This window comes from Canis aureus, chromosome 36, assembly GCF_053574225.1.
Source record: "Canis aureus isolate CA01 chromosome 36, VMU_Caureus_v.1.0, whole genome shotgun sequence".
Lineage (NCBI taxonomy): Eukaryota > Metazoa > Chordata > Mammalia > Carnivora > Canidae > Canis > Canis aureus.
The window spans coordinates 22,244,121-22,271,205 of NC_135646.1; the positions used below are offsets into that span (position 1 = coordinate 22,244,121).

Genomic DNA, 27,085 nt, shown 5'->3' on the forward strand with positions numbered 1-27,085 from the left:
CGAATGACGACTTGTCACCCTCTGAAAACCAAATAAATCACTGTAGGCTTTGGTGACACTTTTCAAAGACCGTTAAAAGGGGAATAACATTCCCTCTGTGGCTGGGTGATACCCCTTGGATAGCATCCGGACGCTGGTGAAGGTGTATGCTGCGAGAAGAGTGCTCCCGGAGCAGAGTGGGGCAGAGCCAGGGTCCTCCTGACGCTTGGGCAGAGTCCAGCCTCCAAGGCTCCATTCAGACAAGATGTTGTGCTATAGGTGTGGCAAGTGTGGTGTCAGAGGACTAAACTCCCTTTATTATTGAGGGGGGATAAGAGGAGCAAATTATTCTCTGAAAGTAAGTTTTACATATTTAAGACCCAAGTAAATAAAGCCTCTTTACAAGAGTAACTAAGGTAATCCTGATTTTTTTTCCCCTTCTCTAAGGAATCTCCAAGTAACATTCAGCAAAACTCACTCTATTTACAGTCCTGTTCCTGTAGTAAGTTTGAGCCTTAAGCACATTTTTATAGCTGACTTATAAAGCCCCCCAAAACTAGAGCTTACCACTGAAGGCCTGCCAATGCTGTCACAAATGGCCATTAGTTACCAAGAGACTTTGAGGAGAATAAAAGCCACACAAAGAGCCGTGACTTTGGCGAGAACCGTTCTGTTGCATGTGTATTTTTTTGCCACCATGGCCAAACTGTCAGCGGCGGGAGGCGACCCGCACGTTCAGGATTGATACGCACGCTCTCCCGTGGAAATGTATAGAATTCCAATTAGCACAGGGTCAGAGTATAAATGTACCTCTTTTCACACTGTTCCAAGTGGTTAGTGGAAAACAAGCTGCAAAGTAATTCCCTTGGCCCCCCAATAAAAAGATTTATAGCAAAATAATTCCCAGCCCCATAATGGGACTGTTGTAGGTTTGTGTTTGATATTTATAAAACTGAAATACAGTCCGTGTACCCAAACTAAACATTTATTGTAAACAAGTTAACTGCCAAGAGCTTATAGTCTGTCAAACATAATTATATTGAAGATTGATGTATAGCTTGAAAGCGGGTTCAAGGGAGACGTTCTCTTTACCCAGGGAGAGCCTCTGAGGTGCAAGTGTCTTCTCCCTTTGATAGAACTCTCCGAGTCCTCTTTCTGGCTGCCAGCCTCTCGGGCATATAATAAACACAGGCTCGCTCTTGGAAAACAGATCACTTTGTCGATCCTGCTTCTGTTAACGAAATAAAGAGATGCATTTCTGTCCACGGGAACTGTTAGGTATCGTTTCTTTCGTCGTCTTCATGTCGCCGCGGGTAGCGATGGGGCGAAGAGGAAGTGGCTCCTCTCCCCACGAGGGGCCGGGCACCCTGGCCACCCTGCGCTCGCCTCGGCTCACCCCAGAAGGAACCCCTTTCTCCTTTAACGCAGAGTTTGAAAAAGAGTCCTAGACTTGTCTTTTCTGTTATTTTGTGGTGGATTTAGGAGATTATATCTTTTGGAACTGGCCCTTTGGGGGTGAAACTACATAAATATGCTTGATTTTGTGGCTCAGAAGTTATTCGAGAGTTCAAGAAATTAGGAATCCGGGGAATCCAGAGGTGGAATCGTGGAGATTGAGATGTTTCGTATCTGGGATTACCCCAGATTTAAAAAGGTGCGGGATTCTTTCAGGGTCTTTTGCTTTAATGAAGGTAGAAACTTGTATTATCTATTCAATGGAGATTTATCATCCTTCCCCCACCCTACGTCAGGGGTGGGGGCCCAAATAAATCACTTTAGGCTTTGGTGACACTTTTCAAAGACCGTTAAAAGCGGAATAACATTCCTCCTGTGGCTGGATGATACCCTTTGGATAACATTAAAGATGAAAATAAGATTTTCAGTGAATTTGTATGTTGTAGCTGAAGGGATGTCTTTAGTTGTTTTTAAATATTAAATTTAATATTCTCTCTTGGAAATTATGTACATCACAAAGGGGATGTCTTAGAATCATAGAGCGAAAAAAATATATGAGTTTTCTCTGTTCTCTTTTTCTTATTTAAGTAATTGGTGTAAATTGCACAGGTACCTATATACTTAAAATGTCTTGTCTGGGAAGTATTCCATCAGTGGGGACCTGAGCTTCCCCAGTCCGTATGCTGGGTTTTATTAACTTCATCTCAGTCACAATAATAATATCCTATGTATTGCGATCCAGAGATCTCGGTGTACCCTTAGGGAACTGCAGAATGCACACTATGATTTTGACTTTCTTGCTCCCTCCTTGTTCTTTTTCTTGTCCTAGTGTCAGCCCTTTCAAGGGCTTGCTTGCTATCACCTATCTGTGGAGGCATTTGTTGGGTACGAGAATGAGGGTGGCTTTTAGTGGTGCTGGCTGCCCGGCTAAGCTTGGCTTTGTGCAATCTGCATTCACTTCACCGTGATGATTTTTACCCATCTATTAGACACCCCTACGTGTTTTGCTATTTTATCCCTAAACATAGAGAGTAGGATTTCCTTTTGTAAGGAGAAAGCCTTTTATTTTTTACTATAAAAACTTCACCTTTTCAGGTTTTTATTTGATAAAAATCTCTCCACTCTAGTATGATTTCCTTTGGGGCTTTGCACCAGTGTTTGATCTCAATTTTTAATAATTTTGGTGAGTTAAACTCCCCAAAGAAAACATGCTTGTGCTATGAAATATTCCCTCTAGAAATCTGGGTAGTCTTGTCTTATTGAGAGCCGAGTGCTTGATTCCTTTATTAATTTCTTGCTAGTGAACCTCAATACAGTTAACCTTTCCTTAACACTACACTGGAGAAATCAATCAAAAGATTTTTTTTATTTTAATTGTTAAATTAGGTAGAATAACATTTAGGCAAAGCTCAAAACCTGAGGTGATAAAGCAAACGTTAGTATAAAGACAATTTTTATTGACTCTCTTCCTGACTTTTGGGACTCTACATTCCAAATAGGTTTTCCAGGGAGGATAATGAGAATGAGGGGAGCAGCACATACATCTCCACCTAAATGCTATCTGAAAAATTATCTTCTCAGACACCTCTAGAATAAAATTTTATATTACGAGGGACATAAATATGAGTATTAGTAAATTATGGTGTACTTATTTTAACATACCATTGAGTCTCAAGACTATATTAATATATGCATTTATAACCCACTATGAAAAGAACCTCAAAAATTTAGTTTTGACCTAAGGGATACTTAATGTTTGAAGTCCTCTGAGATAATCAAACTTCCATATTCTACTTTTTTCTTAATTTTTTTTTTTTTTTAATTTCGGGGTCAGTAAACATTTGTCACTCTGATTTAGAAAAGATGTTGCAGTCCTTCAGTGTAGGATGTATAGGACTGCAGATCAGATCTCCAGGGTTTCAGGATGAGTACAGTCACAGAGCACAGTGCTGCTAGCCACTTGAGTCTTACACCCAATAGACTGCGATGCCTTCCTTGAGTCTTACACCAATAGACTGATAAGCCAACAATTTCTGTCAATAGTGGTCACACACCGCCCTGGAGAACATGGAGTGAGGTCCTAAGTCCACTTGTGTGGATTGTTTCTTAGAAAGCCTTTCTTGTGTGCAGATGCTGAATGCAATGCAGTGCAAATCTTTTCTTATATGCTGATGTGATGGGTTTACCTGGGAAGTAACAGGGAAAAAAAGCAGAACTGACATTGCCTACTAATGGTGGTTATTATTAATGTCTAGCTAGAATAGCATTTTGTTAAACTGAACCAAGATTTGTTTTGGACTTGCTATCAGTCAGGCTCAGGGATGGAGCAGGGAGTGAGAGAGTGAAGAAGACTTATCTAAGTCCAGCCCATGTTGGAGAAGGAAAAGGCAGGCTTCTCATTCACTCTAACTGGAGGTTCCTGACATCAGGGAATTGAGTTCCGTGGGATCAGGCTTGCTATGGCCCAGTTCCCAGGTGTAGCTCAGGCTTTTTTGTTTAGATAAGTAGCCACACTGTGCCTCCTGTGTGCCTGTGAAATCCTGTTTTGCAAACTGCCCGGCCAACTTGATCCTGCTACCACACTTCTGTAAATGAGGAGTATTGAGAGACGCGGAGTTTATCCTGCAGCCTTCAGATCTGACTTCAGGTTGAATTGTGATCTCTCAATCTGGGGACAGGCTTGGAAGACCAGAACCCATCTCCTTCCCCTACCACTTTAAGCTCAGTTTGAGCCTTTAGGGTGATAATAAGAGAGGACTAGAGTTCACGAGGCTGCCCCACCCCTGGCCTATTTTTGTTCTTATCTTCCAAAGTTAAGATCTGCCTCAGGGGCTGCTTGGTAGTGTCTGGTTTTACTAGACATGATTCTGAGAATAAAGTATTTCTTGATAATCTTACCTCCCCACCCCACTTCCTAAAGGGAGAGAGGCATCAAGGAGCTTTATTGTTGAAACTTTATTTGGAGATTTAACCTTGAGTTACAAATAACTGGGTCATGGATGAACGTGAAATAAAATTTCTGCATATATGACTTAATATGCCCTTAGAGTAATTATTAAGCAAATTTTACCTTCTCCATCATTGGAGGATTAACTGTGTTCCTCCACCTTTGAACAACACAGCTTGCCCCACCTCTTGCCAGCTCTTGCTTCCTCTTCAGTGAGACTTAAAAAGAAAGCCAACAACAAAGACAAATGAATTAATCCTTTAGAGAATCTTTGTTCACAAGCAAGGGTCAGAGAGAAACTTTGGAAAGTGGGGCAGCTTAGAGGAGCCTAGAGGACCTCTAGTCTACCTGTGGATAGCTCCCTGGCTCCCAGATATTTTTGCTCCCCCACCACGCCAAGACTGGTGAAAACATTTTTTTTATTGCATTACCTGAAATTCCATTAGAAGTTAATGTGGGATACAATGAGTTTCTTTTACAATGAAAATATATCTATCTGGGATGCCTGGGTGGCTCAGCAATTGAGTGTCTGCTGGGGTCTGGGGATCCCAGGTCTGGGGATCGAGTCCTGCGTTGGGCTCCCTGGGAGGAGCCTGCTTCTCCTTCTGCCTATGTTTGCCTCTCTCTCTCTCTGTCTCTCTCTCTCTCTGTCTCTCTCTCTGTCTCTCATGAATAAATAAAAAATAAAAAATCTTAAAAATATATATCTATCTAAGGAGATTAAAGGACTGCTAAACCATTCAAACAGCAAAGTGTAGCATCTTTTTATCTATTAATCTCTTTGGAATTTTTGAGCTCAGACCCTGGGGGAATGGGAGGCTGGAGTGGAATGGTGGAATGTGGAGCCTCTGGTTACTATAGCTCAAGAGGCTGGGTGCCTGGGAGAGGACAGCAGGGGTAGAAAAGAGAGTAAGAAAGACATACTTGATCCATCTTGAAATTTTGCTTGGGACCCGAAGAAGGAGGTAAGGGGCACCGTGTTCTTCCTTTCTGTTACTTGCTGCAGTTTTGGTGCTCAGACTTGCCTTTGTTGTTTTAGGGTGGGAGGAAGCATGTAGAGGCTAATACTAAAGGTTAATACTGAAGTTACTTCTTGTCTGTGAATGGGGGGGGGAGGTGTGTGTGTGTGAAGAGATGGAGAGAGATGGGGGAGGAGAGGGAGAATGAGGTTTTAGAACAGGTAAATTGTTTTGTTTTTCTAATAAATTTGCAATTAGAAAAGATAGTTGCCACCCCTCGCTCCTTCCTCTCCCAGCCCTCTGGTAGACCCCATGCTCACTCGGTTTACACGGTAGAATTTGTTTCAGTGTTTTAGGGTTCTGTGATTTATTGATTGTGGTGGTTGCTAAGTGTGGTGCTTTACTCCACGCTGAATTTTATACGGAGAGCAGATATGAGAGGCTCTGCCCTAAAGCCTTTGTAATCTTCAATTAGCCCTGGGACCTTCTCAGGTGATAGAACCAGATATACTGCCAGCTTCAGGGAAGGGAGTGGGCCCCGTGGCTGCCTTCCTTCTGAAAATAGACGGTTTCAGGAGCCCTTGGGAAGAGAGGAGGATAAAGGTTGGCCTCCTATCATCTCACACTGGCTACTGTCCTTCAGGGGGCAGGTCTAAGAATGAGGGTGGACCCAGGAGACAAAGGGGTTGGGCTGGAGGCTGGAGCCCACTCTCACCTACACTAGAGCGTGACTCATTATTTGAGCCTTTCCAGAGTGACTAAAGAGCAGGGACTCCTGTGTGCCTAGCTCAGTGCCTCACATGTCAAAAGGTGAATTTACTTCTAAGCAATGCATGTCACTTTTTGGACTTTGCAAGCAGTGAAGGGGCCTTTACTAAAAGGCCAAGCCCTTCGATTTTTATGGGTGTGGGATTCCAAGTGTAGTTATTCATCCCCAAGAAAGCAGCGTGCTTGGGGTTTAGATTGGCTAACCTCAGCAGTTCTACTTGTGCCTCGCTCGGTTTCTTTGAGCATGTTTGTTTCCTCATTTACTGGGTGAGAAGAATAATACCCTCTCATAGAGTAGAGGTGGGGAGAAAGATAAAGGTATGTGTGTATGCTAGAGTACGTAGTGAGTTAGCAGGTGTTACACGAGTGCCAGGTTGTTTTGTGTGACTTGTGGAAAGCAGTATAATCCTATCTTCTAGACCCTCGCTGCTGGACTTTCTCTTTCATCTTTCGATTGTTGAGGTGAGGTATCCAGAGCATTACAGGTCACTTAGGTCACTTTCATGTCGGTGTTGTGGCATTTCCTGATAGCTGTAATTGTTCTTTAAAATGAAGGGAAGGGAAAAAAAAAATCAAAAACCTTTGCCTTATTAAAGAAGTTGGATTAATATAGTTAGAAATAAAACAATGGCCTGCACTTTGCCTGATGCAGAGAAGATGTCATGTTAGATTTTGGAGTTTAACCAACAGTACATCTGTCCTCAAGTCTCCTAAGATCTGGAACACAGAAGAAAGATAACTGAGGGGCATCCAAGAAATGCTCAAGACAATTGCACAATTGTCTTAGTTATCAGTTTGTGATGACTTTATCCTGTGTCAGAAAAACCATTGTATATGTTGGTGTTGGCAGATTGCTTGGAGCAGCTCTCATAGAAATATAATGAGCCACATGTAGGATTTAAAATTTTCTAGTAGCTTCATTTAAAAGAAGTTAAACATGAAATTAATTTTGATATTATATTTTACTTAGTGCATCCAAAATATTTTTACTTGCAGGTGATTTTTAAAAATTATTCATGATATATTTACTTTATTTATATTTTGGTATTACATAATTGAAATTGAGTGTGTATTTTACATTTATAGCACATCTCAGTTGAGGACTAGTCACATTTCATGCATTTAGTTGCCACATGTGGCTAGTTACTACCCTATTGGGCAAGCAGTTTTAGAGTATAAAATATGTGTCTTTAAAAGTTTCACCCCTTTGCTTGGGGCACATGGAACACTTTAAGTAATTCAATGATTAGGAGTATCATTTTTATTCTGAAGAACAGATTTTTAGTAAATTTCATGAGCACTGATTATGGACGCTGAAAAAAGTTACTAGTTTCTTATTTTCCTCTGTATTAATGGTATTAATTAATGGTAATAATGGTATTAATTGACGGTATCAATACTGGTTTTGAAAAAAGAAAAACAAATAGATTGCACTGTTTGACAGCTGCCAGACAGCGTAACTATTTCACAGTGCTTAATCCTCACAACAACTCTGTGATGTAGATACTATTATTTGTGTCTTAGCTGGGAGGAATTTGAGCCCCAGAGAGGTCAAACAAATTATCAAGGTCCTATAATAGGTAAAGAATGACAGCGGCAGGATTTGATCCAGGAGTTGCCTGCTTCCTAACACAGAGCTAGTCACCACCACATTTGACCATCTCGCATTTGTCTCTGTTCCCCTGGCTACTGTGGTGAAGATTAGGTTCCTTTATAATCATACGCACTTCAGAAATAATGTCACAATGAGAATGACAATTTGAGCATTGGAACTAATGACAGTTGGGAAAATGCATTTTTCTAGTGGAAAGAATATCCTGCTTATTTTGCCTCTGTGACAACAGAATTTACCACTCATCTCAATTGTCAGAACAATTCATCTTTAGCAAATGGCTGGGACTGTGTGCCTGTCCTTTAGACGAAACTACCTGCTTAACCTGCCACAATTGTAAAAGGCTTAGCGAGGTTTATAATCAAAGGTTCAAAGTTCCCTACTTGATCATCTGGAAATGGGTCTGTGCTACAATAAAAGAAAAATAATGCCATAAGTTCCAGATTCAGGGCTAGAAAAAGAGTTTCTTTTTTCTTCTTGATCATTTCTAAATTTTGTTTAAATACATTTTAGTTTTATATTGTTATTCTTTTATTGGAACTTTTTAATTCTTCCCATTCTTAATTGATTTTTTTGAATTGCTTTTCAAATACTCTCCCTATCTTTTCATTCACTGTCACTTTTTTCTCTTTTCTTTTTTCTCTCTTTGGTCTGGAGAGAGTGAGGGGGAGCAGCCGGGACTAAATGGAATGTCTTTTTTTTTTTTGACATATATTTCTACTCATCCTTTTATAGTTTTTTTTCCAGGGATTTGCTGATTTTAAGTTTTTAAAACCTATGCCTTAATTTTCTTCCTCACGCTTGACCCCAACTGTACTGTTTTACCATTTTTCATTTCTCTTGCTATTATTACTAGTAATCACACTTATTTTTCCTCTTCCTTTGTAAAAAGTGTGTTTCATTGAAAAAAATGTCATAATTGCTTAGATCTATGAAATTCTAGTAAAAAGGTACATTTTTCTTTATATAACGACTCTATTTTTTAGTAGCTCATTTATGTGCTTTCAGACTATAAATTCTGTCGTCATACACTTGTGGTTAATATTGTTTTATTTTATAAATGACCTCAAAGTCTTTTTTTTTTTCTTCTTTCTTTCTTTAAAAATAGGTGATGCCTGTGAAGGATGGGTGTTTGCTTTTTGACTGGAAGGAGTTATTGCTCTCATGTGGGATAACTGCTTTCTTTAATTACTGAACTAAAATGTTTAGGAAATATTTTGGTAACTGACTCTTTCAAAACATAAGTTCTTGAATAGCATAGACCCCTTTAATGCCGTATTTTGTATCTCAATCCTTGAACATTTTAATTTTAAAAATTAATAGGGTCTTAGGTTTTTTTTTCAGTTGACCACAGACTTGAGGAAGATTTATGGTTCCTAAGTAATGGATACATGATCACTTATGGAGGCAACTAGATTCATTGAAAGGCCTTATCTGTGATTCCCAGATGTGTGACACTCAGATGTTGACATTAGGAACTGCACATGGATTTTCAGCATTGAAACTTATGTACACATAGGTATTAGTGGTGAGGTAGCTTATGGCACCACTGACTACATGGCCCTATGTGTGCATACACTGAAATCATTAAAAGTAGAAATCAACCTGCTTCCTTGGACAAAGATCATATACCAGTATGTAAGAGTTAAAAGGTCTAATTAGGGGTTATTCTCTGCTGGTAAGGACTGATGGATAGGTCCTATAAAATGCCATTATGCTTGCTTGGGAAGATTTTTACAACACCTTCAACAGCATTGAGGGAAGGACCCATATCATACTTGCTCTTACCTGTATCTCTGAAGCCACAGGGGATACCTGGCACACAGTAGGTGTTTGGGAAATAAAAAATGGATAAATGAATGAGCACAAAGATAATTTGGAGGCAATCTAATTTATGTTATTCATTTCACGTCTTACATACATTTGGGAATAAATTGGGCATAAATAAGCAAGCATGCCGGTACTGGTCACAATTAAAAAAAAAATATTTTATAAGGCATCACGTGGCCAGGCAGGCTAAATTACCTCGTTTGTCTAAAACAATCAGTCTGCCTCCACCCTTATTTCCTATTTTCCATAAATCCATACCACAGATAGTATATTTGGCTAACAACCATGATGCTGCCGTATTGTTCTTAAGAGTGAGTACAGAGTCAGTAGTTGTCCCAGGGAATGGTATGGTGTGACTTGTTAGACTGTTGTGCTGGCTTAATAATAATTACCATGATCCTTAATGATAACAATTCTTAATAAGTATTATTATTGTTAATAATGATTATATTTAATAATTACACCCTATACTTATTATCTTTAATAATAATAATTAGCACATGGGAACCAGTTGCACCATTGTATTATCTTTAGAACAAAAACCTACATCTGTGACCTGGTAGTTTGCAGAGTGTCTGCTCCCACCGTCAGCTTTCCAGATCAGAGTGACTCAGGAGGCTTCTAGGGTCTAGGCAGAGGGGAGGGGCTTTTAGAAGAACTCCCCGTGCAGCCTGTGTGTCACAGGCAGAAGCCCATATGCCATTTTCACAGAGCTCTTATTTTTATTGTAAAGTGCCTTCAGCAGTGACCAACTAATTGTCCACCTCCCCCTCATCTCTCCGCTGGCCCGGCCCACCTGTCCTTTATAACTTCTGGTTTTCTTGCACGAAGAGAGAAGACCCAGAACAGATCTTATTCCATAACATACTAATTTGTGTGAATTACATGGGGCAGAGTCCATGTTTATTACTCGTATGTTGGTAAAACTTTGATCTTCTTATGCCTTGGCTATGTTTAGATTTAAATGCCTGTATGACTTTTTTAAAAATAAAAAACAGTTTATAAAAAAATCTTCGGCGAATTAAACATTTTTTAGCTTTTCACACTTTGATACAAAGCAGAGAAATATTTCAGTGACAACAGATTTCAACAGATTTTCAACTAGACTAATTTGCTTTATTCTTTAGGGTAGTTTACTTCTTTTCTCTGAAAACACAAGAGGAGACAATTCCCTTGATAGTGGTAACTGGTGTTGATATGTAAAATAATAATTTAAAAAAAAGGACAAAGTTTTACATTTGGGTGTATATTTTGACATAAGTTAAATGTCAGTTAAGATTTTTGTGAGCACGGTATTTCCAGGCTAATTGATGACCTATTTACCAGGATTTAGGAAGATTAAAAGATGTAAGAGTGACTTTTTAAAAATTCCTATTGACTTTCTTAGACATATTCACATGATAGCTTAGGCCCTGAAATGAAATATGCCTCTCTACTAGGTATCTTACATTTCCAGACAAAAGCAGATCTGATCTGGAAATACTAGTCCTAATTAACAGTTAGTGCTAAAACCGTAGACGTGAAGGATGTACAGGTCTAGAAGGTCACCTCGACCTCAGCTATGTGCCAGCTGTGGAGTGAGGGTCTCAGTCAGGACACCTCTGATTGGCAAACTCCACACTTTAGTGGCTGGAATCCGAGGGCTTCTGCCCTTGTGCAGGGCAATTCTGCTGCAGTTCTGGTAGTAATAAGGAAGGTGGGGGGGCATCCGCCTAAGAGGCTTGCTTGATCTAAAGCATTGTCGATCACAGACGAGTAACTTTTATAACTGCCTCTTCCCTTCTCATCACGGTGACTGAGATTCGCTTTGTAATGTTTGTATTTTGCTCTTGAATTTTGTTTCTGCAGGTTTGATGATTCCTGTCTTTTGTGTGGTGGAGCAGTTGGATGGCTCTCTTGAATATGACAACAGAGAAGAACACGCAGAGTTCGTCCTGGTTCGAAAAGATGTGCTTTTCAGCCAGCTGGTGGAGACGGCGCTCCTGGCCCTGGGGTACTCCCACAGCTCCGCAGCTCAGGCACAAGGTATTAATGTGTGTCCCCTCTCCTCCCCTCGCCTCTGTGTGTCCTGATTTGAGGAAGAATATGTTTCCTGAAACAATTCTCCAAACAAGGGTTGGAGGAGAATGATCACGCTTAACATCTTTTCCAGACAATGAATAGCAGAATGTTTCTTGCAGCATCTTGTTTTCTGGTTGCTTTGGCAAGCATTTGACCAGCACCTCTAGGCCCACCAAAAGAAATATGCATTTTAAAATGCAGTACTCATCATAGGTTCGTTGGTGTTGATGGTTCTGTTATTTTCTCTAAGTAGTTGAAGTAGTGTTCTCAGAGTATGGAGATATTTGGTCCTAACTATCCAAACTTTAATACGTGATTTATAAGCTTTCATTTTCCTACTTTTATTTATTGCTTTGGGCCTGCAGCTTCTGCACTTTACACTCAGCTTTTAATTAAGCAGAAGAAAATGGATGTATTTTACCAAACTTTTGTATCTTTGATAATTGCTCTAATTTCAGAGTAGTCCAGTCAGTAAAATTAATAAAAAATAAAAAGAAGCAAAACAAAACAACAACAACAACAAAAATCTCAGTGTCTTTGTGATCAATTCGTTTTATCTATTTAATTAAATATTGTGTCATTATTCTGTGTGAATTGTACAGTACTGGGGAGCCCATTGTTATTTCACTCTGAAGCATTAGCCATTGTTCTTTCATGGCAAGGAGTTGACAAAACAAATATCCCCTAAACCTTGAAAAATGAAAAAAAAAATTTTTGACCCAGTGGAATGATTATTATCGTATTTTAGCTGTAGTGATTGAATTGTATAGTTTATGATAATGATTATAACCAAGGGAGGGAAATATGTGACTTCCTGGTCTTGTTTTATCTATTAATTTTCTATATTACTATTCTTATTTAACATTTGTATATGTACCACAGATTTTTGCAATGTTTTTTATAAGTCCCTCATTATATAAATCCTGTCAGTCAGAGCCTCCATTTATTCAGATAAGAAAACTGTGAGAGATTAAGCAATAAATACAAAGTTACAAATATGGTGACCAAAGACAGGGAATTTAATATCCAAGCCCTTGACTCTGATTCTGTAAGCAGTTCATCACCATCTTAAAAAGGTTTTAAGTTTTTTAATCAGATTTTAATTCCATCGAGAGAGCAACCCATCTGAAACCAGGGGTTGGGAATGTTTTCCCAGGGCAGGTAGTACACCATGGATCATCATGAGTCCAAGCGGGGTCTGAATCCGAGTGCTTGGCCTGTCGGGTGCAGTAATAACAGCTGAACTGTTAAGTCCACTGCTTTCAAAGTAGTGTGATAAAGGATGATTCATTTCCTTTCTCTGACGACTTTCTTGTGTAAGGGATTCAAGATTTGATCCCGAGCAAATTGCATACTGGGCACCATTGCTTTTATTTTATGCTATGTGCCTAAATGAAATAAAAGAAACCCCCCTCTTCCCCCCATAAACTTTTCATGCCATTTTAGGGATATTTTTTCATGAATGTAAAGGTCATTGTATCCCACTGCTTGCATCCTGGTGTGCCAGCTTCCTGTTTGACAGGGCTATCCATCTCAGTTAGCACGGCTGCTCAACGCGCCGTGAGCTCACATGTGGAGCACAGAGCACTAAGTGGCCAAGATTTGATTCTTGGCACATGCTCAGGGAAGGGGCTCTCAGGAAATTTGCACTAGGGAGCCACACTGTTCCATTCAGTGGTGTGGACTGAGAGTTCTACCCACCAAGGTGAGATAGATACACTAGCAAGGGGTATGGTCTACAGTGGAGGATTAGACAGGAGAAAAGTCACAAGCAAATATTTGCTTCCCCAAAGTTTTTGAAAACCGTGGTTAGAAAATACTGAATATTACACTTGAAAAAGTTGAATCGACATTCTGAAGGTACTCTAGCTCACAGTTAATACTTTATTTTGTAGGTAAACAAAGGTTTTAGCACTAGGTCCTGTACTATAATTTCAGAGGGGGGAAAATTGCAGTTTGTTTAGTTTTAAATTAGGCTGATCTCTGTTTTGGGTAAATGGAAAAACTTGGAATTGTTTGTATTGAAATGAACGTGTTAGATCTTTGTTGTCATTTGGATCATCAAATTAGGCAATTTGCTGCGTATTTATTACAGACCAAACAATGTATGATAAGACTGGTCATTTGTGTGCTGGGCAAGCATCAGAGTGCGAGAAAGCTAGAAAAGGAGGTAGAACAAAATATGACCGCGCAAAGTCCGGAGTTTGTATGGGTCTAGTTTTGTTTTGTTTCGTTTTGTTTTGATTTTGTTTGTTCATTGTTTAGGTAATTCTCCCAAGGTGAGAACGTCATTGGGTGACCTAGCAAATCTATTTGCAGCAGAGAAACAGCATTTCTGAACCCTCTTCTTCCTGTGTTGGAAAAGTTGGGCAGAACTAAACTGCAAGGAGAGTGGGTTGCTTGAGCCTATTTTATTTATTTTTTAAAAACATTTATTTATTATTTTAGAGAGAGGGAGAAAAAGAGAGCACAAGCATGCGAGAGTGGGGTGGCGGGGAGGGGCAGAGGAAGAGGGAAGGAGAGAATCCTAAGCAGGGTCCGTGCTCAGGGTGGAACCCCATGTGGGGCTCCATCTCTCAACCCTGAGATCATGACCTGAGCTGAAATCAAGAGTTGGGCGTTTAACTGACCGAGCCACCCCAGCACCTTAGCCTATTTTAAAAATTGAGGCTCTTGAAACATGATTTTTTATCTTGATGTGACATAAAAAGCTTCAATAATTGAATTGGATGGTACTCAAATTGCCCCAGAAAGAGAAAATATATTAGCAGCGTCATTATTTTGAAGTGATACTCAGGTCCTGATGACAAGGTAGGGCCCTTGTGCTTTTCTGAGTGTGGAGTAGTCCATTCCTTTTTTGAGAGGGCATTCCCTTCCAGTGAGCTTAAGAGACTTCAGTAAGAGAATATTTGTTTCTAAAGGATAGAAATTCCACTAAAATGGAGTTCAGTGATTTCCAACAGCAACCCCCCCCCACCCACCACCACTTTACAATAACCTGTATTTGAAGCCACATACTGGGACTCAAAAGAAGATTAGGGCAAAAGATAAATTGATAGGCACAGTGCTTCTAACTGACCCAAACCCTCCATTTCCCAGGACATATACCATTAACTCTCTGATTCCCAAGGATGAAATCCAGGATACATTTGATGGGCTGTTTTGCATATGCATTAAAGTCAAAAGATGGCAGGCTTTTTGCTTTTCCCGGAGTAGGTAGCCTAAAAGCTAATGAATAGCAAGCACATTTTATGGTGGACCTTGAGTCCGTATCCCTGGATCAAAAGTGTTCTAGTTTTAGAAGAGTGTTAACCTAGGGAACTGCTATGTAGTAACCCTCCTCACTCCCTCAAATTAAACTTGGTCATTCCCTTTCTTCTTTCCTTTTCATCCTTTCAGTTCTGCCCCATAGAGCTTTTGGTAATAGCTAGGTATCATTCCACATCGTGGAGAGAATTCTTTATCCTACTAAGTGTTCGTAATTGCTAACGTGGGTGGTGGATTTGGGGAGATGGCGGTGGCAGCAACATGATTCCTCACTGTGCACATTTGATTGAATTTGTAACTGGACAAGGTTACAAGGTTATCTTACCTCCCTCTGCTTCCTGTAAATTTTAAAATAACTTTTAGAATTTTATTTATATATATTTTTATTGAGGTATAATTGACATAAACATACTGGTTTTAGGTATATAACATAATGATTTGATATTTGTGTATATTGTGAAATAATCACCCCAATGAGTCTGGTTAACATCCATCACCAACATATAGTCACAGAATTTTTTTTCCTTATCATGAGAACTTTTAAGATTTACTCTCTTAACTTTCAGATATACAATACAGTATTATTAACTGTAGTCACCATAGTGTACATTATATCCCCAGGACTTATTTATTTTATAAATGGAAGCTTGTATCTTTTGACTCCCTTACCCCTTTTGCCCACCTTACCCACACCTCTGGCAACCACCAATCTGTTCTCTGTATCTATAAAGCTTGTTTTTTTGAATTAAAAAAAATTTTTAGGATCCACTTAGAAGTGAGATCATATGGTATTTGTCTTTCTCTGAGTTATTTCACTTAGGATAATGCCCTCAAGTTCTATCCATGCTGTCACAAATGACAAAATTTCTTTCTTTTTTATGGCTCAGTAATATTTGTATGTGTGTACACCACATTTTCTTTATCCATTCATTCACTGATAGACACATACATAGTTTCCCTCTCTTGGCTTTATGAATAATGTTGCAGTGAACATGGCTGTGCATATATCTTTTCAAGTTAGTTTTCCTTTCCTTTCCTTTCCTTTCCTTTCCTTTCCTTTCCTTTCCTTTCCTTTCCTTTCCTTTCCTTTCCTTTCCTTTCCTTTCTTTCCTTTCCTTTTTCCTTTCCTTTCCTTTCCTTTCCTTTCCTTTCCTTTCCTTTCCTTTCCTTTCCTTTCCTTTCCTTTCCTTTCCTTTCCTTTCCTTTCCTCTTTTCCTTCTCTTCTCTTCTCTTCTCTTCTCTTCTCTTCTCTTCTCTTCTCTTCTCTTCTCTTCTCTCCTTTTCTCTCCTTTTCTCTTTTTTTCCTTTCTTTTCTTTCTTTTCTTTTCTTTTCTTTTCTTTTCTTTTCTTTTCTTTTTCTTTTTCTTTTCTTTTCTTTTCTTTTCTTTACTTTTTTCTTTTTTCTTTTCTCTCTTTTCTTTCCTCTCCTCTCCTCTCCTCTCCTCTCCTCTCCTCTCCTCTCCTCTCCTCTCCTCTCCTCTCCTCTCCTCTCCTCTCTTCTCTTCTCTTCTCTTCTCTTCTCTTCTCTTCTCTTCTCTTCTCTTCTCTTCTCTTTCTTTTCTTTTCTCATTACTGTTTTCTTTATTTGGATAACTCCTGAGTGGAATTTCTGGGTCATATGTTAATTATATTTTTAATTTGTTGAGGAGCCTCCATACTGTTTTCCATAGTAGCTGCACCAATATACATTCCCACCAACAGTGCACAAGTGTTCCCTTTTCTCCACATCCTTGCCAATACTTGTTATTTCTTGTCTTTTTGATAACATCGATTCTAACAGGTGTCAGGTGGTATCTTACTGTGGTTAGATTTACGTTTCCCTGATAAGTAGTGGTATTGAGCATTTTTTTAATGTACTTGTTGCCCATCTGTATGTCTTTGGAAAAATGCATGTTTCGATTCTCTGTTCATTTTTTAATTAGTTTTTTCTTTTTTTTTTTTTGTTTTTGTTTTTTTTTTTTTTGCTATTAAGTAGTATGAGTTCTTTATGTATTTTGGATATTATCCCCTTATCAGATATATGATTTGTAAATTTTTTTTCCTCATTTAGTAGGTTGCCTTTTCATTTTGTTAGTGGTTTCCTTTGCTGTGTAGAAGCTTGTTAGTTTGATGTAACCCCACTCATTTATTTTTGCTTTTATTGCCTTTGCTTTTGGTGTCAGATCCAAAAAAATCATCTCCAAAACCTATGTCAGGGAGCTTACTACATGTGTTTTCTTCTAGGAGTTTTATGGTTTCAAGTTTTATACTCAAGTATTTAATCCATTTTGAGTTCATTTTTGTGTGTGGTTTAAGTTAGTGGTCCAGTTTCATTCTTTTGCATGTAGCTGTCCAGTTTTCCCAATACCATTTATTAAAGAGACTGTGCTTTTTCCATGTATATTCTTAGCTTCTCTTTTGTAAATTAGCCATTTATACATGGGTTTACTTTTGGTGTTTCTTTTTTTTTTTTTTTTTAAATTTTTTTTTAACTTTTTTTATTTATTTATGATAGTCACAGAGAGAGAGAGAGAGGCAGAGACACAGGCAGAGGGAGAAGCAGGCTCCATGCACTGGGAGCCTGATGTGGGATTCAATCCCGGGTCTCCAGGATCACGCCCTGGGCCAAAGGCAGGCGCCAAACCGCTGCGCCACCCAGGGATCCCTACTTTTGGTGTTTCTATTCTGTTCTATTGATCTGTGTGTCTGTTTTCTTTTCTTTTCTTTTTTTTTTTTTTTTACTTTGAAGTGTGTCTGTTTTCTATGCCAATACCATTCTGTTTACTATAGCTTTGTACTATAATTTGAGATTAGGACCATGATGTCTCCAGTTTTGTTCTTGTTTCTTAAGATTGTAAAATTTGTTCTTGACCAGAAAATTTTATTTAAAAATAAACATACTGAGCAATAAATAAGCAAAAATTATTTCTGGCTGGCTATTTTTGGGTTCATAAGTATATAAAAATTATAGGTTCAAGAGAAGGTGTATTAGTTACCATTTTTTCTTGTTTAAGTTGGAATAATTACATTTATACAGTTATTTAAAATGATATTTTAAAAAAGTGACACAAAAATGCATTTAATACCATGTTATGTAAATCAAGCAGAGTTCCGAATTCAGTCTCAATTATATAAAATAATGCATATATGCATAGAAAAAAGAAAGGAAATCTATTAATGTTGTCAGTGGGGGCAGTGGGATTATATGGTAATGGATTGTCTTCTTTTTTTAATCAGAAAGAATATATAAGTATGAAATTCTACTTTCTCCATGAGTTCTCTTAATAAGTGGGAGTTTGTTATTTCTACCTTATTATCCAATTTTGATAAGCAGTTCACTTTATGAATCCATAAGTGTGAAAACTTGTCCATGATATAGATGTATTTCTGTGTTGTTGCTGTTTTTTTCAGTTTAAGATGAAAAATAGAGTAAGACAGTGATGAGTCCTGTGATGTATAAATAAACCAAGGGATTTCTTAGAGTTTCAAAAGTGCTAGGTAAAATTAATTGAGCTGCTACAGGGTGCCAGACACTATTCTAAGAGATTTACATGTACTGACTCATTTAAATATCACAACAGGTTTTTGAAGTAAGCTATATGTTCCCCCATTTCACAGATGAGAAAACTGAGACAAACAAGGGAAGTAACTTTCCTGGACACACAGGGCTATGGCTGGAAAGCTGAGATCTAAAGCCCAAGGATCTAACTCCAGAGTCAGAGTTCTTAACCACAGGGCTGTTCTGTGTTAGACCTCATCAGTGAGAGTATTGAGCTGGGATAGGAGTCCATTCTTATTTAATGCTTGCTCCTTAGTCTTTGATGTAAGCCCTCAAAGGTGGGACTTTTAGATTGGGTGCTTACTGAATCCATAAGCCTCCTCCCTCCCTCCCTCCCTCCCTCCCTCCCTCCCTCCCTCCCTCCCTTCCTTCCTTCCTTCCTTCCTTCCTTCCTTCCTTCCTTCCTTCCTTCCTGTGAGCCCGTGGGGCGGGGGGTGGGGAGGGGGATGGCAGGTGGTGGTGGGGGGGTTGCAGAAGGAGAGGGAGAAAGAATTCCAATCCCAGTCTACTTGGGGCCCTATCTCAGCACCTGAGATCATGACCTGAGCTGAAGTCAATCAGAGGCTCAACTGACTGAGCCACCTAGTCGCCCCAAGATTACATTTATTTGATAATGATTATATATATATATATATATATATATATATTCAATTATGATAGATTATACATAGAGATACTTTTTCAAGGCAGCTGAGACAGCCTTCATTAAAAAAAAAACAAAACAAATCTCACAGAGATGGTATCTACTGAAGCCAGTTCCTAAGACTAAATAGAAGGCCTGTAGTAGGTTGAGTAATTCAAATATACTGTACCTACTTATGAAGCCTAAATGATTCTTGATATGAAAATAAAGCATATTCCTCAGCAATTCTGATTTTTAAATTAATTAATTAAGCAGTATTAAATGCCTACCGTGTTCCTGTCATTATTCTAAGCTCTAGGGATAAAGAACTGAGAAAAAAATCTTGCTTTCATGGAGGTTTTTTTTTTTTTTGCCAGTTTAGTAATACAAGTAAAGTTTAGTATGTAGATTATTAGTTGATTTTTCATCCTCTGAGCTCAGAAATACTGACTACTGAGGTTCAGAGAATAGAAATACGTATAAAATCTCTTTGCAAAAAAAAAAAAATAAAATCTGTTTACAAGTTTAGTGCTAACTTATAAATAAATGTTCATTTTATCTTGAAAAATACTCAAGAATTACTCTTAGTTTTTAGAAGTAGGTGACCAGATGGAAAATATGGGTTAACATTTTCAGGAAATCCTTGCTTTGCCTCATTAAAGGAAAGCTATTTATTTGCCACTTCTATCTACAGTTTTCTCATTTTTTAAAAAGGCTTGTTCACTTTTTTTTATTGGTGCAACTCTGGGGTTCTCAGAGGCCCATGTTTTTAGAACACAAGGGTAGCACTTGTGGTAGGCATTTAGTCAGTGTTGGAAGATTGAACAAATGGATTGAAAGTATTATTTATTAACCTGGAGAAATATATGCAGTTCTAAAAAGTGCCAGTTTGTTGTCTTCAGTAATTATTATATTTGGACTCATGATCTAGAAACTGTTTCCCTTAAAACAGAGGGATACAAAGCACAGTGTGAAGTGTATAGGAATTCAATAAATGTTTGTTGACAACAAAATCAGGTATTTTTAAGGTTCATTTCTATTAAACTTTATCCATGAAAACTTTTTTCCTTGTGTATCACTGTGAAGTTGGCTCCCATTCATGAATTAGCTATTTTTATCAGAAATAAAATACAATTTGACTCTTTAGTGATCAGCTTCACCATTTCCATGGTGAATTATTCCATGTCATCATCGCTTGGGCAGTGATGTTTTGGCTGCATTCATGATGGCAAAACACTCCCAATAATAACTTTTAGACTCAAAGACCTTCTTAATTCGAAAGATACTTACGCGATTGCTGGGATCCAAATTCTTCTGATCAAAACTTAGAGGTCAGTGTCTATGTAGACCTTATCTTTTTGAAGGCATTATATATAGGAGAATAATTTCAGTCTGTGAACTAGAAACAGCGGTAAGGATAAATAGAATAGGACTTAAAAACAAAATAATGAGGATATTTTTTAAAGGAATGGCTTTTTATTATTTATTGATTATTTTATATATTATTTATTTATTGTATACTTTTCAGGGAACTAGCTTTTTACAACATACTATTGGGAAGAACTTTACGAAGAAGCTATTTTGAGAGTAAATTTAATCATTAGAAATGAATATACTCCCTTTTAGATTGTTCAGTGCCTGAAATGCTCTGTTCTTTAATTCTCTAAAGTGTTTATTCTGGGAACATGCAACATATACAAAATAGAGAGATTAGTGTGTTAAATACTTATGAATTTATCATGTAGCATCAACAATTAGCAATTCATGGTCAGTCTTGCTTCATCTCTGCCCTTCCCACATCTTATTTCTCTCCTACTGGATTATTTTAAAGCATATCTTAAGCCTCATATTTTGTCCATAAATATTTACTAAGTATCTCTTAAAGACTACCTTAAAAACATAACCACAATACCAGCATGATTCTTAAAAAACAGGTAATTCCTGAATGTCATGGAATATCCAATGTTAAAAAATTTCCCATTTTGTAATTTTCTTTTTAGTATTTATATATATTTTGTTGTTCAAATCAGGAGCCATACAAAAAAACAAAAAAAACAAAAAACAAATCAGGAGCCATACAGACCTATATATTGTACTTGGTTGATGTGTCTCTCATCCTCTTACATTTTTAAAAATTCTTTTTTTTTTAAATTTTTATTTATTTATGATAGTCACACAGAGAGAGAGAGGCAGAGACATAGGCAGAGGGAGAAGCAGGCTCTATGCACCAGGAGCCCCACGTGGGATTCGATCCCGGGTCTCCAGGATCGCGCCCTGGGCCAAAGGCAGGCGCTAAACCGCTGTGCCACCCAGGGTTCCCTAAAAATTCTTTTCTAGGGGCATCTGGATGCCTCAATGCTGGGCACGGAGCCTGCTTAAAAAAAATTATTTTCTAAAACTAATGTTTGCCATTTAAATTCAGAATTATTTTTGTTGATAAATTTTGCTGAACTTAATGAAAATCTTAACCCTATAAATGGCTGAAAATATGATGATTTTAAATAAATAATTAGTAAGCCCAATCATAACCTTGTAATGGAATTCAGAAAAATCACACTTATTTTTTTGTTTTTGGGGGAGGATGCTTAAAAGACATATGTTGTCTGGAGCTGAAAGGTTTTTATGCTCTGAAAATATAATATTTTCCCTATTGAAAAATGTTTAAAATGATCTCTTGCCTTGTAATGCTTTCTTGGTTTCTTTCTTTGGCTCTTTCTCTCTTCTCCCCCCCCACTCCCCACTTTTCCTTCTTTAATTAAACTCTCATGTTTGGGAGACTCTCTCAGCAGTTTTTTCTTTATAAGGGCAATGTTGAAAAAAGGTGCATATTTAGAAATTTTAGGCCTTGGAGCAATCTTTTAACAAACAAACTGCTTTTTAAAAAATTCTGTGGCTCTCAAAAGAGAGCTAAAAAAGCTGTCCAAAATTGCTGTTAACCATGTCTCAACCCTCATTAGAGCTGGATGGGCCAAAATATAAAACACTGGCTGTGCTGATACAAATCTCTAACAACCCTGCTATACTCTTCCCTCCTCTACTACATAAAATTAAATATTCATATATGCATGTGTACATATGCTTATTCACCTGCACAGAGCAAAGCCTGAAATATTACTTCTAAATGCCAAAGGAAGAATAATGATATTTTATTTCCTTGTCCAATATATATTTAGGAATGAGGGGCACTTCGTAGGCGCAGTTGGTTAAGTGTTTGATTCTTGTTTTTGGCACAGGTCGTGATCTTGGGGTTGTGAAATCAAGCCCCCTGTGGGGCTCCTTGCTAAGCAGAGTCTGCTTGACACTCACTCTCTCCTCTGCCTCTCCCCCAACTCGTGGGCATACTCTTAAAAAAATCTTAAAAAAAATGAATATCTAATGTAAATGTTTATAGTTCTGTATTCTTTATATTTGTTTATACTGACACAAATATGTTTTTTAAAATATATAAATATGGTTCACATGAAGGTCAGTTGATTGAATTATTGTCTCTAAATTTGTAGAGGATCAAGACCCTATCCAATTTGATATGCAGGTTGCCTAGCAGTTGCATAGGAAATACTTGATAAAAACTGTTAAGGACAGTGAATTAAAACAAAAAATTAGTCTGATCTCACTTTACCTCTGACCTTGCAATTTCTACTTGAATGCTCATTTAAAAAAATATCAGTGAAGATAATTAATTAAAAAAAACTAGCTCATTTATTTCTTCTATGATGAGGGAAGTGTGCTTAGCAGTATTGTTTGGGGCAATTGCCCATGGTGGCTTTGGTGAATTTAAAAAATTGCTTAAAATCCCTCTTTTTGAAATTTAGGTGTGAATGTCCATGAGCTAGAGGGACTGATCATCTGGGTTCTATGTTCTGGTATTCATGTAAAATGATCTAGGTTAAATAGCTTGATCCACAGTGATATACAGCTTTTATTTAATAATTAAAGGATATCTCATTAAAGATATATAGCTTTGAGGAGTTATGAGTAGGAAACCAACAACCTAAAATTGGTGATACTGTGGTACAATTTATATTGTGATTAATTTTTTATTTTATCCTTCTAAAGTATAACTGACTTTTACTAAATATAGATTTTATTTTTTTTATTTTTTATTTATTTATTTTTTTTTAAAGATTTTATTTGTTTTTTTAAGATTTTATTTATTTATTTATTCATGAAAGACTGGGAGACAGAGAGCGCCAGAGACAAAGGCAGAGGGAGAAGCAGGCTCCATGCACCGGTAGCCTGATGTGGGATTCGATCCCGGGTCTCCAGGATCGCGCCCTGGGCCAAAGGCAGGCGCCAAACCGCTGCGCCACCCAGGGATCCCTAAATATAGATTTTAAATGTAAGATAGTCATTTACTGAAATCTCAGGTCTCTCTGTGCTTTAAGAAGAAGAAATTCCATTCAAGAAATAATTCATTTAATAAAAAGCGTATTTATTGAAACATTTATGAGTGCTACAATAGATAGTGCTATGCTATTACCTTTTGGGTAGATTTTTTTATGTTTAAAGTTCTCCAAAGATACAACTCTCAGTCTTGGTGCTACATCATCATATTTCAACTCTAGGAATCTTAGAGTCTGTTTTGATATTCATGATAGACAACAAAAAAAATTCTTGGCCATAGAGCATTTTGTAGTATTAAAACGCTTTTTAAAAATTCCCTGCTGCCTTTTTTCTTTTTTTAAGTGGATATGAACTCTGTCATCAAAATCTTATAATTTCACTTAATTCTTTGCAAAATTACGAAATACCAGAATTATAGGTCTTTCACTTCTTACATTAGTATACATTTTAAATTTGTACTTAGGATGGCCAAATTTTCTCAGATACAATATTATTGTACTCTTAAATTATTATGGCATTTCAATTCATAATTCATTCATCTGCATAGTATCAGTTAGTGGGCAGTTTATTTATCATTTATTTATGTAGTTTGGCACACAGAGTGGTATCCTGAAATGTTAGGGGCATCTTTTATCTGCAGCGTGACCAGAGGACAAGCTCAGTGGTGGTCATGGGAGACAGGGATGAAATACATCCTGCTGGTCATTTGGTCACTCATGGGCAACTTGGTTTGGTTTCCAAGATGCTAGATAGATTTCACTTGATTGTGATGAGCTTTTAAAACCCATCGCTTTGAAACTCAATGGATTTTTTTTTTTTTTTTATGGTAGCTTCGAGAGCTCTAGAGTGAGTGCCATTTGCTCACTCAAAAACCGTAATTGGCAAAATTATTTGTGTGTCAATGAAAAGAAACACAAAGGTTTTTTTCCTCTCCCTTTCTGGTTTGAGGAAATATCACCCAGGACAGAACAGCAAATCTGCGCTCCTGTTTTACAAGCTCCTTACTTGGGTTTGAAAAGATCGCTGCAGGCTATATGCAAATAGACAGTGCCCGAGGTTCCTTTCAGCTTCTCGGGGCGCAGTCAGCAGACAAATACATCCGACATATTCTTTCTGTCAGTTTTGTAAATCAGAGAATGAGATGCCGGAAAACTCAGAGCACCGGCAAACCTCTGCCCTCAATGATTTGGCCCTACAAAGTCTAATAATCTCCCTGATAAAAATTGGGCCTACCATCCTGCGTGCAGATTAAGAAGGCTGTCTGTTCTTGATCAAAAGCTCTGAGCAGTTTTACCAACTTCAGATGGTGCTTCTTCTTGAGGATATATACTGCAGAGCCACAGCAATAAATAACAATTTTAAATGTCTTGTTTTATTATGAATACACTGGATTCCTTGTGAGGTGGAGAAGAGACTTATTTGAAAGAGGGCCTGCTTTAGACACTCTGCAATGGAAAATATATCAGAATTACTTGGGGAAAAAAAAGCTCTTTATTAAGATCTTTAGTCTCGTGGGCACCAGAGACACATCTTAATTCACTTGCACAGTATCATGCTTTTCATTCATTGGACAAATATTTTGTGCATTGTTCCAAGTGTTGGGGACACAGCAAAGAGCCAAACATAATGCCCTGGTCCTCAAGGTACATTCCAGTAGGAGACATAAGAAATAAACCAGAAATACATATAATGTTAGGTAGGACCTGGCATTATATTATGCTATGTTAACCTTATTATCCCCATCTTGTCCATAAGGGAGTTTGGCAAATTTAGGCTTCTCCTTAGCCAGAACTAAATTGAAGAGCTTGAATAGGATTTGAGGATTAAAAATAAAATGATGGTAGGCACTTAAAAGGTTAAATCTCAGTTTTCTGAAAACTATTCTAGTGTGGACCCTTTCATTTTTAGAATAGGATAAATGCAATATTGTCAGAATTAGCTTATATTAAGCCATGGTTTAATTTTTTTTAAGGGAAACTGAAATTTTTACAAGATAGACATGTTATGAATATATTTAATAAAATTGGTATTATTTAATATTATACACCAGTATTTAGTAATTTTTATGTACCAGACACTGTTCTAGGTGCTTTACATATATTTACTCATTCAATCCTTATAATTCCACAAAGTACATAATATTATTGTCCACATTTTGCCAATAAGGAAACTGCACGCTGAGGTAAATTTACCTCAGAGTGGGAAGAAGCTTGGCTGACACCAAAAACTGGCTCCAGAGAATGTGTACTTAACCAATATCCCATTCAGTGGCATTATATTTCCAGTCTGTGAATTTAGTCTATAATTCAAACTGATAGTAACTATATTTTACAGGCATGAACCAAAGATTGACATTTTGGAATTGGTAACTGAACATATCTATTTTTGTATTGAGTTGGGGAGCTTATTTTGAGTCTAAATAACAAAATTGAACTTGCTGTCTTGGGATGGCATTTTATGAGAACTTACTTTATGAGACCCCATTTTTGGATATCTAAAGCTCTTTATAAACTTACAAATTAAAAAAAAATCTTTTTCTAATAGTAAACTAATGCTTGTTAGTTATAAAAAAAAAAAAAACTAAAAAATACAGAAAAAGTAGAAAGAAGATAAAATCACCCGAGGGATCGACCTCCTAGAGATAAATGTAGATTACACTTTCAGGAATTCCTGTTTAGTTTTGGTTCAAGGCATTCTTTTACAGAATTGAGGTTGGATATGTGCAATATTTTCACCTGTGGTTTTTTACTCACTATTATCCTGTGTAATTTACATATTTCTTTTTATTTTTAATACTACAAAATAGTGAAGCTTTTGGTTTTCAAATCAAATGTGAAACATTAGCTTTTTTTTTTTGATTATTTAGAAGGATTTAGGAGTAGTCAGTAAATTAGGAGATGTTAAGTATAGACCGTGTCCCTAGTTCATGCTAGACGATCAGAGTGACTTATTCCAACATTTAGATGAGAATAGAATTATCCTTTGAAAATGAATATTTCCTTATTTGGCTCATCACAGGTGAAAGGCCAGTTATTTAAGAAGAAATTGGCATTGACCTGCTTTCTTTCTTCTACCTTTGCCTTATGGTAAAGAGTTGAGTTTTTTAATATGGTGGAAGATTAAAAAATTACAACATTGTGTCATTCAGAAAACCTTAGTTAATTGATTTCGTGTTTTGTTTTTATAATAGTCTTGTTCTTACCCACATTTTGATCTTTCTCCTCTTTGAAAAAACACATACACAGCATTGTGTGGGTTAGTTACTGAGTGCTTACTACTTTTACAGTGACAGTCCTGTGTTAAAGATGTCCCTTGGCCCAGGAATTTTTTTTTATGATTTATTTATTTATTCATGAGAGACAGAGAGGCAGAGACACGGGCAGAGGGAGAAGCAGGCTCCATGCAGGGAGCCCGACGGGTGACTCGATCCTAGACCCCAGGATCATGACTTGAGCTGAAGGCTCAGCCGCTGAGCCACCCAGGTGTCCCTGGCCCAGGAATTAATAACTGATGACAGTTTGTCTATTTTTTGGCCTCTGTATTTTGCCATGTACAGTAGGATGGAGATTTTATTTAAGAGTCATTGTGGGAAACTCTTAGGGAAGATTTTTCCTGTACTTGAATTGATTGAGCACAGCCCACTCTTGGAGGTAGGGAATTTGTCAAACAAATCACGAAAGCTCTCATACTTGCAGGAGCAGTG

The 27,085-nt window shown here is 37.5% G+C and overlaps 1 protein-coding gene across 6 annotated transcripts in view; it reads left to right on the forward strand.

Annotated features, from left to right (window-relative positions):
- Positions 1-27,085, forward strand: part of SATB2 (SATB homeobox 2) — a 289,211-nt gene that overhangs the window by 117,818 nt on the left and 144,308 nt on the right. For all 6 annotated transcript variants that reach the window (XM_077885433.1, XM_077885436.1, XM_077885434.1 and 3 more), the window contains one exon: positions 11,399-11,575. In XM_077885433.1, the coding sequence (XP_077741559.1) occupies positions 11,399-11,575 (177 nt within the window). The remainder of the gene's footprint in view (positions 1-11,398; positions 11,576-27,085) is intronic.